Consider the following 17,894-nt stretch of genomic DNA (forward strand, 5'->3'; position numbering starts at 1 on the left):
CCTTCTTTCCTCTCCCTCTTTCTTTTTCTTCCTTCTTCTCTTTCCTTCTTTATTTGTTTCTCCTTCTTTCCCTTCCTTCCTCTCTTCCTTTCCTTTCTTTCTTTTCTTTCTCTCTTTCTTTCTTTCCAATTTCCTTCTTTCCCTGTCTTTTTTCTCATTCTTCCTTCCCTTCTCTTCCTTTTCTTTTCTTTCTTTCTTTTCTCCTTTCTTTCTTTTCTTCTTTTCCTTCTTTGTTTCCTTCTTTCTTTCCTTTCCTCCCTCCTTTCTTCTTCTTCTAAGAAAAATAGAAGATATGACAAGGCAGGAAGTGATTAAATCTCTTTCATTATTAATAATTAAAGCTGACTCCTACACAAAACTGGCTCACCCAGTCTAAAATTATATTCCCCCAAGATTGCCTAGGTTTCTGTACTTTCGTCTTATGATGTCATATCAACATTTCTCCTGAGCTCCTGTTCCATGGGCTAACTGCCACCTGGTTATCCCTACCTGGATGCACCATAGAGATCTCAAAGTCAGTATGTTCAAATCAGAGTTCATTGCCTTGCCTATGTGTGTGTGTGTTTGTGTGTGTGTACATATACACACACACACAAGAGAGAGAGAGACAGATACAGAGAGAGAAAAAGAGAGATAGAGAAAGAGAGAAGAAGAAAGAGAAGAAGGAGAAGGAGGAGAAGAAGAAGGAGGAAAAGGAGAAGAAGAAGAAGGGCCCTATGTGAGCAGTGTTGTCAAGGTAGAGCCAAAAAGCTTGGTCACTGATTGGATACAAGAGTTAGATGGGAATGAAGAGTTGAGAACAAATGCTAAGTTGAGGGCCTGGGTGACAAACATAAATTTGTCAAGTCCTCAGTTTACCATTTGTCATTTTGAATTCTACCTTCCCAACATGACTTGCATAGGTCTCCTTCTCCACTCTACAAGTCTTCTCTAGCTCAAACCCTCCACCTCCTGTCTAGATAACTACAATGGTCCTTTAATTGATGTCTCCACTTGCGGTCTCTCTGATTCATCCTCTACACAGATGCCCAATGATTTTCCTAAAGCACAGGCCTTCCCATGTCTCACCCCTGGTGAAGAAGGGTCTGCAGCTCCTTACTGCCTCTAAAATGAACTAGAAATGTCTGGAATGTAAATCCCTTCACAAGTCTGGCTCCAGACTGTATTATTCATAGCTCTCCTATCCACATTCTGTGTTCCAGCCCAATTAGGTTATCTCATGTTCCCCAGAGATGATATTCTATCTCTGCCTCTATACGGTTGCCCAGCCTGCTCCCCAATTCTGGAACACTCACCCTCCTCACTATCACTTCTCCAAAATTTTAGCTTCTATGAGTTATCTCAAGAGTTATCTCCTACAAAAGATATGACCTGATTCCCCTAATTTCTAGAATCTCCTCTGCTAAAAAAAATCACTTTCATTCTATTTTATGCATTTTGCATATAAACTGCATAAGCACATTTGCTTACTCCAATAGAGTATAAGCTCCTCACAGGCAAGGGCTACTGTTGTCTTTATTTACACAGTATCTAACACAATGCTGGCCACATAGAAACTTTATAAGTGCTTGCTTCCTTGAAGAAAAAAGAACTGGATTTGTAGTTAGAAGACTTGTGTTACCAGTTGTGTGATGGTAGGTAAATCACAGTCTCTCAGAGCCTCCATTCTGGATTCTGTAAAATGGGAATTGGAATACCTGAAGCTCAGAGAACTGAGAGGAAGAAAGTGCTTTACAAACTGTTAAACCCCATATAAATGTGAGCTAATATTATTAGAATAATAATGTGTATGAGGACTTGCACGCAGACCAGTGTGGTTAGATTACAGATTGCATGGAAAGTAATAAAATAAAGAAAAGATTAGAAAGGGAGAAAGGGACCAGGTTGTGAACAGCATTAAATACTAAACAGATGACTTTATATTTGATCCTAAAGGTAATAGGATGTGAGTAGGGACATAATATAATCATACTTACCTTTAAGGAAAAGTACTTTGGCAAATGAGTGGAAGATGAATTAGAGTGGGGAGAGATATTTGGCAAAGAGACCAGTTAGAAGGCTATCGGAATAATCCGGACAAGAGGTGATAAAAGTCAATCCTAAAGGGATGGCTGTTTGAGAAGAGAGCAATAGTCATTGGAAGGACAGAAAGAACACTATTAGACAATATATTGACTATGCATGTGAGTCAAAGTTGAGGCTGAGGCTGCAAACCTGAGGGACTGGGAGGATGATACACCCTCAACACAGACAGGAACTCTCAGAAGAAGGAATTGCAAAAATTAGCTACCTTGACTCAACAAATTGAATCCAGTTCTTTCTGCTGAAAACAATTCAAAGGAAAAAAGCACAATTCACAAATTCTTTTTCTCTAGTACCAACAGAAACAGTAGCAGAAGCAAAATCAAGGATATCATGGTTCACTCAAGAAATCCAGAAAAACAAAAACTCATTTGTTGATGCTACATCATTTTTAGATTAGTTGCTTAGTTCATTATCATGATGGCAACCATGATTAATTGAAAACAATTGAAAATTAAAATTAAATTAAATTAAAAACAATTCAGTAAATATTAAGGACCTCCGTTATGGGTAAGGTACTCTGTTGGAAGTACTGGAGTGGGGGAGGGGAAGACAAAAACCCAAAATGAAACAGTTCAGCCCCTAAAGGAGCTTATAATCACTGACAAGATGCAACAAGTGCACAAATGAATATGGTACAAAGAAAACTGAGAAAGGAGAGAGAAGTAACAACAGATAGTAGAGATTCGGAAAAGTCTCCTGAAGGTGGTGGCAACTAAGTTGAGTCTTGAAGTTGGAAAGGATTCTGAGAAGCAGAGATGAGGAAAGAGTACATTCTAAGCATGGAAAATGGCATGAAATGTGTGAGTGAATTGAGGTAGGAGGAAAAATAAAGTCTGAGGAGGAAAAGGGAATATGGCTGGAAAGGCAGATTGTCAAAGGCACTGAATGACATGCTTAACAGGTTTTGAAATTTTTATCCTGTGAATAAAAGTTCATCTTTTTTTATAATTTCTTAAGAATTACAAAGCAGTTGTGTTGCTTATATTAGACCATTTACTCCTCACAACAACCCTGTGAGCTAAGATTTATTTTCTCCATTTTAGAGAAGTTAAATGATCTGACCAGGGGTTATATGACTAATGTGTGTCCAGGATAGGATTTGAATTTAGATGGATCTACCCTCTATCCACTATGCCACACTGTCTCTCAATGAGAATTCAGTGGGGATTACAATGCATATTGATATGCATCATATAATGCATAAAATGCATCCTCATTTTATACATGAGGAAACTGAGGCCCAGAAGGGAGAACTGAGTTATTCAAAGTCACATGTATAGTAAGACGTGGAGTCAAGATTTGAAGCCAGGCCATCTGATTTCAGTCCTGTACATTTATACTATATCAGACAATCTTATTTATTTATAAAATTTTAGTCTAGGTTTCAATTATGAGTGTGACTTTGGACAAATGACCTCAACTATAAGGACCAAAGTTATCTCATATATATGTGTATATCTGTATGTGTGTGTGCATACACACATACATATATACATATACATACACATACATGCATATATACATACATACATATATATGTATATATGAGATCTCCTCTCTCTCACCATGGCTTGGTCAAGTTTAAGTACAAGGGGGGTTAAGGTGGTTATGTGTGTGTATGTGTGTTTATTTTTATAAACATTTATAAATGTTTATTTTTAATTTTGTTTTATTTATTTTACTCAATGTTGACTCCATGCAAAGAATCAAATATGGTACATAGTTAAATATATTTCGTCTGTTTCCATGAGGCAAAGGTCCCAGACAAAAGGTTCAGAAAAAAAGATAGGGCCACCAAAGGGCAAGAGCTCAAAATGAATTTTCCTTGTATAAATTCATACTAATTGTACCTGTTGGTTTGCAAGACAGGACAACCACCCAGAAAGGCAGATGGAGCTGAAGAATAGAAGAGCGTCCAATCTCTGAGAACCCCAGAATGTTTAGCACTCTTGTGGTGTTCCTGCTCAGTGGGGTAAAGCGCGTAATTGTCAGGGTAATCGTAAAACTTAATCAGAGTTTGGCCCTTCTTGTTTGAACAGGGTCAGACTGGTGGCTAGCGAGGCCACCTGGTGGTAAAATATAAAATGAGGAGTTTGTCCTAGATGATATCATTTAGAGTAGAGCCTGTGTCATAACTATTTCCATTATCTCCTCCCCCTTAGAATGTGAACCTCTTGAAAGCAAAGACATACTTTTTTTATTTGTATACCCAGAGATTAGCACAGTGCTTTCCACATAGTAAATACTTAAGAAATACTTCATGCATTTCATTTCTTCTGATGATAAAATGAGATAAACTGTCACATTTAATCTTCATAATAACCAAGTAGGAACCGTTATCATTATTTGATAGCTTGGGAAACTGGTATTCAGAAAACTTAAATGATTTGCTCAAGGTCGCAGCTAGTGTTGGGGCAGGATTTGAACCTAGGCTCCCCAGACTGTGGATTCTTTCCATGATACCACACTGGCTCTCTATAATCTAGTTATGTGTTTGATGGGGGAAATCATTCTTCCACATTACAGTATTTTTCTATTACAAATCAGTTACTTACAGTTTCTTAGAAATGAAAAAGAAATAATTCCAATTAGTCTTTTAACCATCTCCTTTCTAGTCTTTTTGATACCCCCACCCCCACCATGTGGTTCTTCTTAACAATAAACCTGTACTTTGAACATCCCTTGTTTCTACTTGTGTATTTACTGTTGTTCCTGGGATCAGTGAAGTTGTTTTGTATGTCTCTAATCTGCATAATAAAGATGCTAGAGAGCTGAAATGAGATAAAAAGCCTCAATTGGACCAAGTAAACAATCTTTTGGCAGCAAATCAAACAGCCCAGTGTAGTAGGAGCTCAGTGCTTGAGTGTCTAGATATATGAAAGCTGCAGATGATCAAATACTCAGCTTTCTCCATCTTCAAGCCCATCTGCCTTGAGAACAGGAGATGGCAGTGCCTACACAAAGAGCATGACTACTCCTTGTAGACAAATTAGCGGCAAGAGTCAGGGACCAGAGAAATCAAAATGGAAACAGAATTCTCTGGAAATGCTGCAGAGCAATGCCATTCAAGTTGTTGTTGTTCAGTCACTCAGCAGCATCTGACTCTTTGTGACTCCATGGACCGTAGCACGTCAGGCGCTTCTATTGCCCACCATCTCCTACAGTCTGTCCAAGCTCATACCATTCAAGACTGGGCTGATTTTCTCATTTTGCTGAATTCAACTGACACTTGACTTGAGAAATGAAGGGATCATGAAATTTTCAATCACTGCTGCCATTACAAAGGCAGGTGATATGGTCCAGTTTGATAGAATCAACAGGAGGCAGTAGAAACAAAGCAAAGGGAAGAGAGGTTGGGTATTCTCTACTGGAAAGCTATCCTTGGCTTTTACGAAGTCATTCTACTATCAACAGGTGGAAAAGCAGAGGAAAAAGGGTTGAAGCCATAGAATCATAAATATAGAGCTGACAGAGTCCTTAGAGTTAATCAAGCCTAACCTGATTTTATAGATGAGCAAACTGAGACAGAAAGAGGTTTAATGACTTGCCCAGATCAGACAGCTAGTAATCTTGTCTGAGACAGGATTTAAACTCAGGTCTTCCTGACTCCAAGCCAGGCACTTTATCTACTGTGCTACTTAACTAAGGAATTAACAGATTCAGAAATGGCCACATTTCCCTCCCTGCTGGGAATCTCTGCAAACCACGGATGAAGGAATGATGGTGGGAATTAGTATAGAGATCACATCACAATTGACCAGATGGACATCTTTTCATTAGATCTATACAATCTTGTTCACATCTTGAAAGAGCTAAAATATTTCCCAGAAGCACTTTGACAGTCACAAATGGTCATAGTTGTGGACCCAAGCATGTGTTACTATAGCTGACTGGTAGAGTAGCCACAGAAATAGTCACGTTACACAGCTCTCCTAAAAAGGGACTGAGTTTAGAAAAGTCCTCAAGACAGGGCAGATTTCCACAACTACCTGTGCTTTAAAAATTCATTCTTCATGTAATTTGTCTACTTAAATAGAATGTTACCATTCCAATTAGTTAGGAGTTGGGGGGTGAAGAGTTCTCTTTTCATTCTTCTGATGCAAAGGTTCTTAAGTGTGTGTGTGTGTGTGTGTGTGTGTGTGTGTGTGTGTGTGTGTGTGTATGTCATGATCTCTTTGGGTAATCTGATGAAGTCGATGTATTCCATATTGGAATACTAGTTTTAAATGTATAGAAGGAAACATACAGGATTACAAAAGCTTCCAATTATGTTGAAATAAAGATGTATTTTTTTTTCCTGTTCAAGTTCTTGGATCCCTTGAAATCTATTCACAGATTCTTTTTCTAAACAAAGCTGCGGTGTTGACATTTTTAAGCATTTGTATAAGAATGTTTTACAGTACCTTTCTAGAACAGATGCTGTGGATTTTTTTCCCCTAACTACTTCAATTGACTCCAGGCAATATTTGTGCTTAGCAAAAACTTAAACAAGCACTTAATAATTGCCTGCTGTATGTATATAAGGCACCATGCTAGTTACTGGGGATATGAAAATAGATATGATGCAGACTCTAGTCTTAAAGGAGCTTACAATCTAATGTGGATTGGAAGAGATCACAGGACAGTATAAATTATATAAGGGGCAATAGTAAAGAAGAAGAGGAAGAAGAAAGAAGTCCAGACCAAGTAATCAGAAATCTCTGGACAGTAAGAGCACTTTGGAGCACATCAAGAAAGATGTCATGAAAGAAGTGGCACCTGGGCTAGGTCCTAAAGGAAAGGAGACTTCAAGTGGGGATGGGAGAATACACTCTAGGTCTAAGAAATGGCATAATTAAAGGCACAGAGCAGGGAAAGTCAGGATAAGAAAGAGGAACAGGTAAGTGGTCAAATTTAGATGGAATGTATATAATGGGGAATAGTATAATAAAAAAGTTTAAAAGGAAGGTCAGACTCAGATTGTAGATGGCTTTGAATGCTAGGAGGCCCTGAGTGTTGAATGCTAGGTAAAGAAGTGTATAGTTGTGTGTATATGTATATATGTATGTATACATATATGCATGTGTGTATATATACATGGTATGTTCATACACAAAATCTTTAATTACATACTCACAATAATCTCTTTCTTATTCCACATATATAAGTGTGTGTGTGTGTGTGTGTGTGTGTGTGTGTGTGTGTGTGTGTACATGAATATATCAGATTTTCTCAGGCATCAGTCTGAGAAATAGATTGGAGAAGGGATAGACAGGAGACAGGGAGATTACTTAGAAGGCGATCACAATTGCCTAAGTGAGAAGAGATTGAAGATTTGAATTGGGGCACTTGTAGTAAGAGGGGAAATTAGAGATCTGACAGGAAATGGAATGTTAGAGGGTGAGGGAAAGAAGAAAAAAATTTAAGGATAGTTCCAAGTTTTTGAGTTTCATTGTTTAGAAGCAAGTGGTGCCACCAACAGAATCAGAGTAGTTCAAATTTGGCCATTTAAAGTTGAGAAATCAAAAATCTATAGAATCTATGTTACAGTTAGAAAAATCCTAAGGGATCATTTAGTCCAATCCCCTCATTTTATAGATGACTATAGATAGATGGATTAGATAGACAGATAGATGAGAATAGGGGAATACCTAGGAGAGAGACAGAGGGGAAAGGGGGAGAGGGAGAAAGAGGGGGAGAGGGAGACAGAGAGAGAGGGAGGAAGAGAGAGAGAGAGAGAGAGAGAGAGAGAGAGAGAGAGAGAGAGAGAGAGAGAGAGAGAGAAAAGAAGAAGAAGAAGAAGAAGAAGAAGAAGAAGAAGAAGAAGAAGAAGAAGAAGGAGGAGGAGGAGGAGGAGGAGGAGGAGGAGGAGGAGGAGGAGCAGGAGCAGGAGCAGGAGCAGGAGCAGGAGCAGGAGCAGGAGCAGGAGGAGAAAAAGGGGGAATGTGAGAGAAAAGAAGGAGGGAGGTAGACTTTGAATCCTTGCTGTGCTACTTAGTGCCTATAGGACCTTACACAAGTCACTTAAGGTCCCTTGGACTCATCTTCCTCTTCTCTTTCATGCGGGGAGTGTGAATATCTGAACCTAAGGTTCCTTCTACCTATAAATCTATGATCTTAGGTTTTAGTATTTTAACTACTTTAACCAAAATAACTGCAATTTACTACATCTGTGAGAGACATCATGATGTAGTGGGAAAAGCATGAATCAGGGAGCCAAAGGACCTAGGCTCCTGTTCTGAATGCTGCTGGGAGCTGTATGACCTAGGGCAAATTGCTTCACCATTCAGAGCAACAAGGTTCTCATCCACAGAATGAGGGGGCTGGATTCAATTTCTTTTTAGCTATTAAATTCTGTGATTAAAGATTAACACAAGGTAAACCAAGTGGGGGAAAAAGTCGTAGAATTATACCTTGTGACTTTAAAAAAAGTAGGCAAATGGATCTATCTTGCTATAAGATATGCACTATCCCTAGTCTAAGATATATATTTTTAAGAAATAAAAAATCATTGTTGAATTTCGATGGTGGCTTGGTAGATAACAAGCACATACACGTGCATATTTCAATTTATCCAGCTATCTCTTCATTTAACAACTATTTAAAGCATGCAGAGAATGAAGCTAGGTAATGGGGAAGGTGTTAAGATAAGAGATAGGGCTTGGTCTCTACCCTCATGAAGCTTAGCATCTAACGAGGTATAAATACAAACGTAGTTAGCTTATTAACATTCAGTGAATTCACTGAATGTTAGTAAGTAATAATTGTAATCTTTTCCCCAAAGCTCAGGTGGGAAAGGGTTGGAAAAGAACACTCGCATAAAGGAACCTCCAGGTAAATAAAAATGAAATTAAATTGGTCTGAACAGAGGCAAGCGAGGTGGATGCAACAATTCCCATATATTTTCATTAGACAAAAGACCGCTGAAATGAACGCATTCCATGAAAGTCCTATAATGGGTCGTATGATTAAATCTTTTTGTACCTCCTCACAAGTGAACCAAGGCCCATTGACAGCCCAGTTGCAAAGCCTTTCAAAAGAATGGTGCCAGTCAAATGGCAGAAGAGAATCTTAATTATATTAAAAATCCACAAAAGCATTTTCCTCCCCTCCCAATTTCTTCCCTCATAAGGACACTATGTGTTTCCCCCTCCAAAAAGGATCCTGGAGTCAAGGCTGCCCCTAGGCATCTTTAACTTATGCACTGACAGGTTACGTGGGATTTTGCCAGAGTAATTATTTTTCTATTCAACAATAATGAGAAATTACCATGGCAACCTCCCTGTCACATGGCACAAATACACCCCCATCCAAAGAGTGAACTGTAACATAAATCATCTATTTCTTGAAAAATACATTTTTATTAAAATAAACTTAAACAGGTCAAAGTGGAAAAGATGGGTAGAAAAATTAGAAAGCAAGGTCAGGAGAGGAAAGGTGACTTGTTTTGTCTCTTATGGTCCAAGAAAATCATCAAGTCATCTACTTATGACCCTGACTGGCCTTTTACATATATATCTATATCTATATATAGATATTCATCATATTCTTGCTTTAGGTCTTGATTTATACCTGTCAGTTAGCTGGGCTTGTATAAAAACTACTTCACAGAAGATACCAATGAAAGAAGGCAGGATCCTCAAATTGACTTTGGTGTGAAATTAATAGAATGAATGCATAATTGACCACTTCAGAAATGTACTTTCCTGCTCTCTCTACATTTATTTTAATAGCCTGTTCTATTTATCCTTATGGATATGTATATAAAATCAAAACCAATCCATATCCCATATATTCTCTATTTCTTGTTCATAGATGTAATATCATTTATACAATGCCAAAAATCTGTCAAAGGACATGGAGACATTAAGCTAGTGAAATTTTTCACCAAGTATGTGGGCAACTTATCATAATACCTTTATCTTGAATATTTTTAGATTTTAACAGTTAAAGTTTGGAGAGGTTTATCACCACCAAACTGGCTGGAGAGTGCCTTTTGTTTTTTAGCAGCAACTACCAGAAAAAATTTCAAAGGAACCATCTAGGCTGCTATCTAAGTGGGAGGCATACCCAAACCAATAAAATTATGGATCCTTGAAGTACTGAAATACAGCTACAACTTCACTGCATTCTGAACAATGTTCTTAAATGTACCTAATATTTCTCATTTTCCCCAGCATTTTATCTAATATTAACTATTTGACATCTTCCTATTCCTTCCTATCCTTCAAGCAGTTATGCTATTCTGACCCATTTATTGAGATGGTTCTGATGAAGACATAGGATTTTAAATAATAATATCAACTATTTATTAAGCAGTTGTTATATGCAAAGAGGCACAAAGAAGCAACGGCAATTGGATAAACACTGACTCAGGAGTCAAAAGACTAAGGCTTAAATCCAGGCTCTGACACCTGCAGCCTGAGGGGAATCTAGGCAAATTGTTTAGTTTCCTTTGATATCAGTTTTCTCATATGTAAAATAAGAGTTTGAACTATATGGTCTCTGAGATCCCTTCCAATTCTTGACCTATGACCTATGATCCCAGTGGGCTCTTAAAACACTGAAATTTAGATTTCAATGGATCTTCAAACTCATCAATGGGGGTATTTCTTTTAATAGTGCAAGTACAAACCATCCGTACCTTCTCACCCTTTACAGCTGTTGTTCATATCCTTCCATGAATCCTCTCCAGGAGAATCCATCGAGCATGGAACACACCTTTGTCAAAATCTCTTGATGTTGTATGGATATCAATGGGATACTCAGACTGACCATCAATTCCCTCTGGCTCTCATGACATGACAAAAGAACTTCCTTTTCTTATCATATATCTTTCTTATGATACGCTTTAGACTGGTTCTACCGTGCAAGTCTACTTTTCCAATATACCATAGCCTAATCATGCCCAGCATTGTTCTTTGGGAAGCTGCAATTTTACTTCTTCAGAGACTGTGGCATTCCATGACTTACACTTGCAGAACATCCCAGAAAAATATGGATGTTAAAAATTTGTTTCAGAGAGAAGCTTAGAGAACCTACAAGCACAGTGAAATTTCCCAAATGCAATCCAACCCATTCTCTTCTTTCTGCTCAATTCTGGGCCTAGTTCTTTGTCTGTGTGCAGTGACAGATCAAGACCTGTGCTTCAGAATAGCTTTGTGAGCTATCCATCTCAGTGTACATGATAGTCTGAATACTGAGTATTCTTTATTGTTGTAGCTTGTTAGGCTGAAGACTTCTACGTGACTATGGATTTCTGCAGTACTATAGTGACTGATGTAATGAGAACAAAGATATCGAAAGACAGATTCTTGGGAATAAAAACTCATTCTCCCCTGAGAATTATGGAATTCCTCCCCCTCCCCAAAAGAAGGACCATGATATTTATATCATGATAAATAAGAGAATTTTCTCCACTTGATGGTTTCTGTTGAGGTTTTGCAATAGGTGAGAAAAAGACTTTGAGAGGCAGGGAAGGGTAATATCAATCTAGTATATACTATAATCTCTTTGGAAGCAGGAACTTGTTTTACCTTGGTATCCTCAAAGTCTGACTGTAATGTTTAAATAAATGTTGCTTGTTGAATTTCACATTCTGATGATTTTATTTTTCCTCCTGTAACTCAGTCCAGTTGCTAGCTGTGCCTAACTGTTAGAGTAAGAACCAGAGATGAGGAGCTGTGTTGGAAAAATTCAATCATTTATTAAGCACTGTTTTTTTTCTAGGTAGTACAAGAGCAACAGTAAAAGAACAAGCACATATTTGGGATCTGTTGGGGGTGTAAGCTCAGTTCCATGTGGACAGTCTCGGGCAGGTAAAAGTGAGGACTTCTAAACCTTAGAGTTCTCATGAGGCCCCCCAGGGAACAGCTGGGAATTGAGGTGTGAGACTGGGCTATCTCGTGCATTTCTGCCTCTTCCCGTGGGAAAAGTGCTGGGAGAGAGCATCCCCGCCCTGGAGATTGGCCCAGGGTCTGAGCACACCTATTGTTGTCTAACAGGCACGGTATTCAGGTGCAAACTATGCGGCAGGAGAACTTAAGTAGGGTCAGGAAAGCCTGAAGGCACTCTTAGCGCTGAGGGGCCCTTAGAGGACAGAAGGCCCCTCTTCCTTCTCTCCTCTCTTCGCTCTTCCCTCTCCCCTCTCTCCCCACTTCCACTTCCACTTCCATTCTCTTACTGTGAGATCTTTGCCTCCTTGGGAGATTTCTCTCTCCTAAGGAAGAATTCCCCCTGCACATGTAACCAAGACCCTGAATAAAGCCTAACCCTTGTTCGACTCTGGAAAGTCTCTTCTCTCATACGTTTATCCGGTTTGGCCAGCCGAAGACCTGCGATAGGTAAGGTAAGACTCGGGTAGCCCTTAGGCCTCTAGGCCTGGCAGGGATCCAAAGGATAAATGTTCAAATCCTAGCTCTGATACTTAGGCAAATCATTTAGCTTCCATGAACATCAATTTTCTCATCTAGAAAATGAGCATTTGAACTATATGGCCTCTGAGGCATGTGCTGGATGTGAGAATCCAGAACTAGGTCTGTGTGAGTGTTGGTCACTTTTTAAGGTCTTTGGTCTTTGGTTTCTTGATCTGACTAAATGAGTGGGGGGCAAGGGTTAGACTGAGGTACACTTAAATTGTGTGTGAGCACTAATATTCTATGCTCTACTAGCTTGAACCTTCTATGATTCTATCTCTTGCTGGGTTTCCTCCATTATTGGTTGAATTACTCTGTGTGTGTGTGTGTGTGTGTGTGTGTGTGTGTGTGTGTGCGCATGCATGTGAGCATGCACGTGTGTATGCAGAGCATACTTATTTAACAGGAATTCTAACAAGTCAAGTTACCAAGACAGTAAATTACACATTCTCCTACCAGCTCTCAATGTTTCCCTCAAGTAGAAGCGTGTGCTTTAAGTAGTAACATGCTCCAGTTCCTTTTCCAAAATATCAAAATGCCATGTCATACCTGAAAAGTGGGCTGGCAAAACTAACCAAAAGATAAAGCATACCACTGGGTAGGGATTGCTTTTCATTATAGGATGTTCCTGTTTTATGCTAATCCACATTCTATGAGATCAAATGCCTATCAATCTCTTTGACTGACCCATTAATTAAGTGATAGCAGAAGAGGCTAGAGAGGAGGCTCAGAGTTCCTGTGAAATGCAATTTCCCACATACTGAAAAAGTACATTTCAACAAAACAAAAGCTATACATTAGGGACAATATGCTTTTTAAAAAAAATATGGAAATATACAGTGCAGCACTATGTACTCATCAGAGCTGGGTTCCTTCCAATCTCTGTCACTTACTGACCCTGGAATTCTAAACAAGTCATTTAACTTCTCAATTTCACATTCTTAATTTGTAAAATAGGGTAGTAATATCTGTACCATATAAATTACAAGGTTACAAATTAAGGAAAACCATCTATAAACTGTCAAGCGTTACATTAATGTTGATTTGTATAAAGATGCAGTCTTACATATCTACTCAACCTTCAACTGCACTAAGACTTTTGGGACACCCTGTATGCCAATGTTTCATTAACGCGGATCCATGGATATGCCTATAACACTTTATGGAACACCATACTACTGAGGAAAGGGAAGTAGCAAAACATAGGATATTATGATATGGTAGAAGCTCTTAATTTTTACATACACACTCATGTGCATGTGTGTATGTATCCATATACCCGCCCTGTGAATATAGGTCTAGTAAAGATGTGAGCCGACAAAGTCTGACAGAATGAGGAATACACATTAGAGTGCTTGCAGAATGCCAAGGATCTACTCCAATTAGACTTGAGCTGCTAATTCGACTGTTAGATAGAATTCTCCACACAGTCACTAGCAACTTAACACCAGAACTGGTCCAAGAGAAAGACAGTAGGAATCCACTGAAAAAGGAAAAAATAAATTTATCTTGTAAGTTTTTTTTTTTATTCTTTGAAGATGGATACAGCATGAAAGATATTAACACAAGGTATCAGTCCCATTTTGAGGATAATTGAACATGCATATGCCAGTATGCTTCTTTAGTCAGCAGAAAGGAGCATTTGAGGTCAAAACACATTACCGTTGTTTTCCAGTTGAAATAAACATTACCTAGTCCACAGTGCCTCTTTCCTCTCCCGTGACAATTTTTACAGAGGAGGAAACTGAGGTACAGAGAGGTTAAGTGAATTTGTAGAGGTCACATATATAGTAAGATTTAAGCCAAGATTCAAACCCAAGTCTCTGAGGTGAGGTATTCTACCTTCCTATCAAATAAAGGAATCCCCTTCACAACATGTCTATCAGAGTCATTTGTCTCTTACTTAAATGTGTCAGTGCCAGTGATCTCACTAGAAGATCTCATGGGTCTGTTATATTTTGGAACAGCCCTAATTCCTACAATTCAATTAAATAAATACTTATTAAGCACCCACTTGGAAAGACAGCCTAGGTAACTAAAATAGAAGGGTGATACAAGGAATCTTCCCTATGCTTAAGGAAGAAGTCTAGTCAGAGAGACTAAGATATACACAAGTCAATACCAGAGAGAAGGAAAGAAATGTGGCATGTGAGATCTGAAGAGGAGAGAGAAGACTTAGCGCCAGGGAGCATCAGAGGCAGCTTTAAAAAGATGGTGCTACCTTAGCTGAGCCAGGAAGAAAATGAAGGATGTCAATGGATGGAGATTTGAGGGAATTTTCATTCTTCCTTATGTTGAGCCAAAATGTGTTTGATTACAACTTTCACTCACTGATCTTAGTTATCCTTGCTGGAATTACCCAGAACAATTAGAATTCCTGTTTCACATGTTCCTCAAGGATTTGAAGAAATCTATTAGCACCCTTCTTACATTTTCTATCCTCTAATTCAATTCAAAATAAATTCAGTAAACGTCTTCTCTATGCAAGGCACTTTGCTAAGTGCTAGGGATCCAGCTCTCTCCATGCTCTAGGAGCTACCATTCCACTGGGACTGACCTCCTCAGTTCTTTCAATCATTCCTCATGGGATGTAGTTTGGAATCCTTTCTTCTTTCTTACAACACACTCCAGTTTGTCAATGTTCTTTCAAAAGTGTCAAATAATGAAAATATTTGATGTTTTGGGATATAAATTTCAGGACGGAAAGAGAAAAATCTAAAATAATGAAAAAGAATAGATCATAATATAAATATGATGTATAATTTTTTAAAGATGTAATGTGTCTAATATAATGTTTTATAATATATTTATATTAAACATAATATTTAAATATTTGGAATACAGTATGTAGAAATATATTTTATAATATGTAATATAATGTTTTCAGATTTGCAAAGTATCTTACATTTGTTTCATTTGATCTGGAGAACCCTGTGGGGTAGAGGCTACTATTATTCTCATGTTTTACAGATGAAGAGACGAAGGATCAGAGAGGTTTACTGTCTTGCCCAAGATGGCATAGTTAGTATGGAAAATAAACACAATAGTCCAATTGATGATGGCAGAGTAGAGGGAAATATCTCCTTCCTTATTTTAGTTGTTGTCCTTTATTGTGAGACATGTGACATTGTTAAAACATATGAAGCAGCCTGTGTCAAGTCAGTCAGCGAAGAAATATTTATGACGCACTTAACATGTTGCCGAGCGCAGAGGATCTAGAGAGGCAAAAAACAAACAAACAAACAAAACCACACAAAAACATCCATTCTCTCAAGCAGCTCACAGGCTAATGGGGTAGACAACATGAAAGCGACTATGTATTAACATGACTGATCTAGACATGACAACATCAAGCAAGTATTAGAAAGTACTAATATTTTTGTTGTTCATTCATTTTTCAATCATATTCGACTCTCTTAGACCCTATTTGGAGTTTTATGGGCAAAGATATTGGAGTGGTTTGCCATTTCCTTCTCCATCTTATTTTACAGATGAGAAAACTGAGACAAACAGTTAAGTGGCTTTTCCAAGGTCACAGAGCTAGTAAGTGTCTGAGGCCAGATTTGAACTCAGGAAGATGAGTCTTCCTGACTTCAGTCCTGGTACTCTACCCATTGTGCCATCTAGCTACCCCCTTTGCATTACAGGGGACCAGAAAAAGGTTATTACATCAGATGGGGCTAGAAGGAAGTCAAGGAAACCAGGAGGAGGAAATGAAGAGGGAGAGAATTCTAGGCACAGGGAACAGTCTAAACAAATCCATAGTTAGGAGATGGAATGTCTTGTACAAAGAATAGTAAAGATGCCAGTGTCATTGCATCCCAGAGTATGTGGGGGGAATTATGAAGGACTATAAAAGCCAAACCTGGAACTGTATATTTGATTTTCAAGGCAAGGAGGAGACACTGGGATTTACTGAATAGAGGGGTGGGATGTTAACATGGACAGACTTTCTATTTAAGATCAATTTGGTTCTTGATTAGAGGATGTCGTTGTCCATTCATTTTTCAATGGGATATAGAATGAGATTGGAACCAGGGAGACCAACTTTGTGTGAATTGAAGGGTACAGGTCTTTTTTAAATGAATTGTTTTCACCCAAGTTTCCACCAGTCCATAGTTAATTAAATGACATTTTTTGGTAAATAGTATTTTATTTTTTCCCAATTACATGTAAAGATAGTTTTCAACATTCATTTTTATAAGATTTTGAGTTTCAAATTTTTTTCTCCCTCCTTCTCTCCCATGCTCTCTCCCCCCAAGAGCCAACATTATGATACAGGCTGTATATGTGCCATCATGTAAACTTATTTCCACATTAGTTATGCTATGACAGAAGAATCAGAACAAAAGGGAAAAGCCGCAAAAAACAAAAAACAACATGCTTTGATGTGCATTCAGACTCCATAGTTCTTTCTCTGGATGTGGATAGCAATTTCCATCTTGAGTCTTTTAGAAATGAAATGACATTTTAAAAAAATCATGTTAAATATTTGATCTCGATTGGAATTTCATCTTCTTAGTTTTGGCCTCCTGTTCAACCTAAGTCTCAGTGAGACATGACTTGTACCATCCAATGGTGGAAGCCGCAGTTCCTGCCAACTTTGTATCATCTGTGAATGTAATAAATGTGCCTGCACAAGAGGACAACCAGGAGTCAGCAGTTACAGATGCCAACGAAGGAGAGATCCTGATGGAGGAGGGAAGGTGTTCTGTTATTTTTCAATCATGTCCAACTTTTTGTGACCCAATTTTGGGTGGTTTCTTGGCAGAGATATTGAAGGGGTTTGCCATTTCTTTCTCCATCTCATTTGAGGAAACTGAGGTAAGGGCCACACAACTAGTAAGTGTCTGAGGCCAGATTTGAATTCAGGAACATGAGTCTTCCTGACTTCAGGCCTGTCACTTTATCCACTAGCAGCCCAATAGAATGGCAAGAGAAAATTAGTAGAATGGAAAGACAGAAAAAATCAAAGAAGATAAGGGATGGAGAACAGGCCATAATATTCATCAATTAAGAAATTGCCAACAGTTTTAGTAGAATGGTAAGGCTGAAGCCAGACTAAATGGGACTGAAGAGAGAGTACATTGAGTGGGTGATGAGTAGGTAGAGGAAATAAAAGCAGAGCCCTCATTCTAGGAGGAGGGGGAAAGAGAGAGGGAAAGGGAAAGGGAAGCACAGAGAGAGAGGGAGGGAGAGGGATGGAAGAGAGAGAGAGGGATGGAAAGGGGGGGGCAGGCTTCTGGATACAAGTGCCTTGGTCTAGAGCTACATTGGCTGAGAAGTAAAACAGCATAACGAAGCAATGCTTCTTAAAAACTAGGGTGTTTTCTATTTTACTTATGTGTGATAATATAATTAAGCTCTACTTTACCTGTTACCTTATCAATATGTTATACGAATTTAATTGTAAAG

The 17,894-nt window shown here is 38.5% G+C and overlaps 1 protein-coding gene across 10 annotated transcripts in view; it reads right to left on the reverse strand.

Moving 5' to 3' along the window:
* LDB2 (LIM domain binding 2) overlaps positions 1-17,894 on the reverse strand; it is a 401,477-nt gene that overhangs the window by 261,654 nt on the left and 121,929 nt on the right. Inside the window, exon 1 of one of the 10 annotated variants that reach the window (XM_072620329.1) lies at positions 15,037-15,072. The exons of the other annotated variants lie outside the window; for them this stretch is intronic. Coding sequence (XP_072476430.1) covers positions 15,037-15,057 — 21 coding nt within the window. The 5' untranslated portion in view covers positions 15,058-15,072. Of the gene's footprint in view, positions 1-15,036; positions 15,073-17,894 lie in introns of those variants that run through there. 10 annotated transcript variants of the gene reach the window in all.

The sequence above is a fragment of the Notamacropus eugenii genome, chromosome 6, assembly GCF_028372415.1.
Source record: "Notamacropus eugenii isolate mMacEug1 chromosome 6, mMacEug1.pri_v2, whole genome shotgun sequence".
NCBI classification, from domain to species: domain Eukaryota; kingdom Metazoa; phylum Chordata; class Mammalia; order Diprotodontia; family Macropodidae; genus Notamacropus; species Notamacropus eugenii.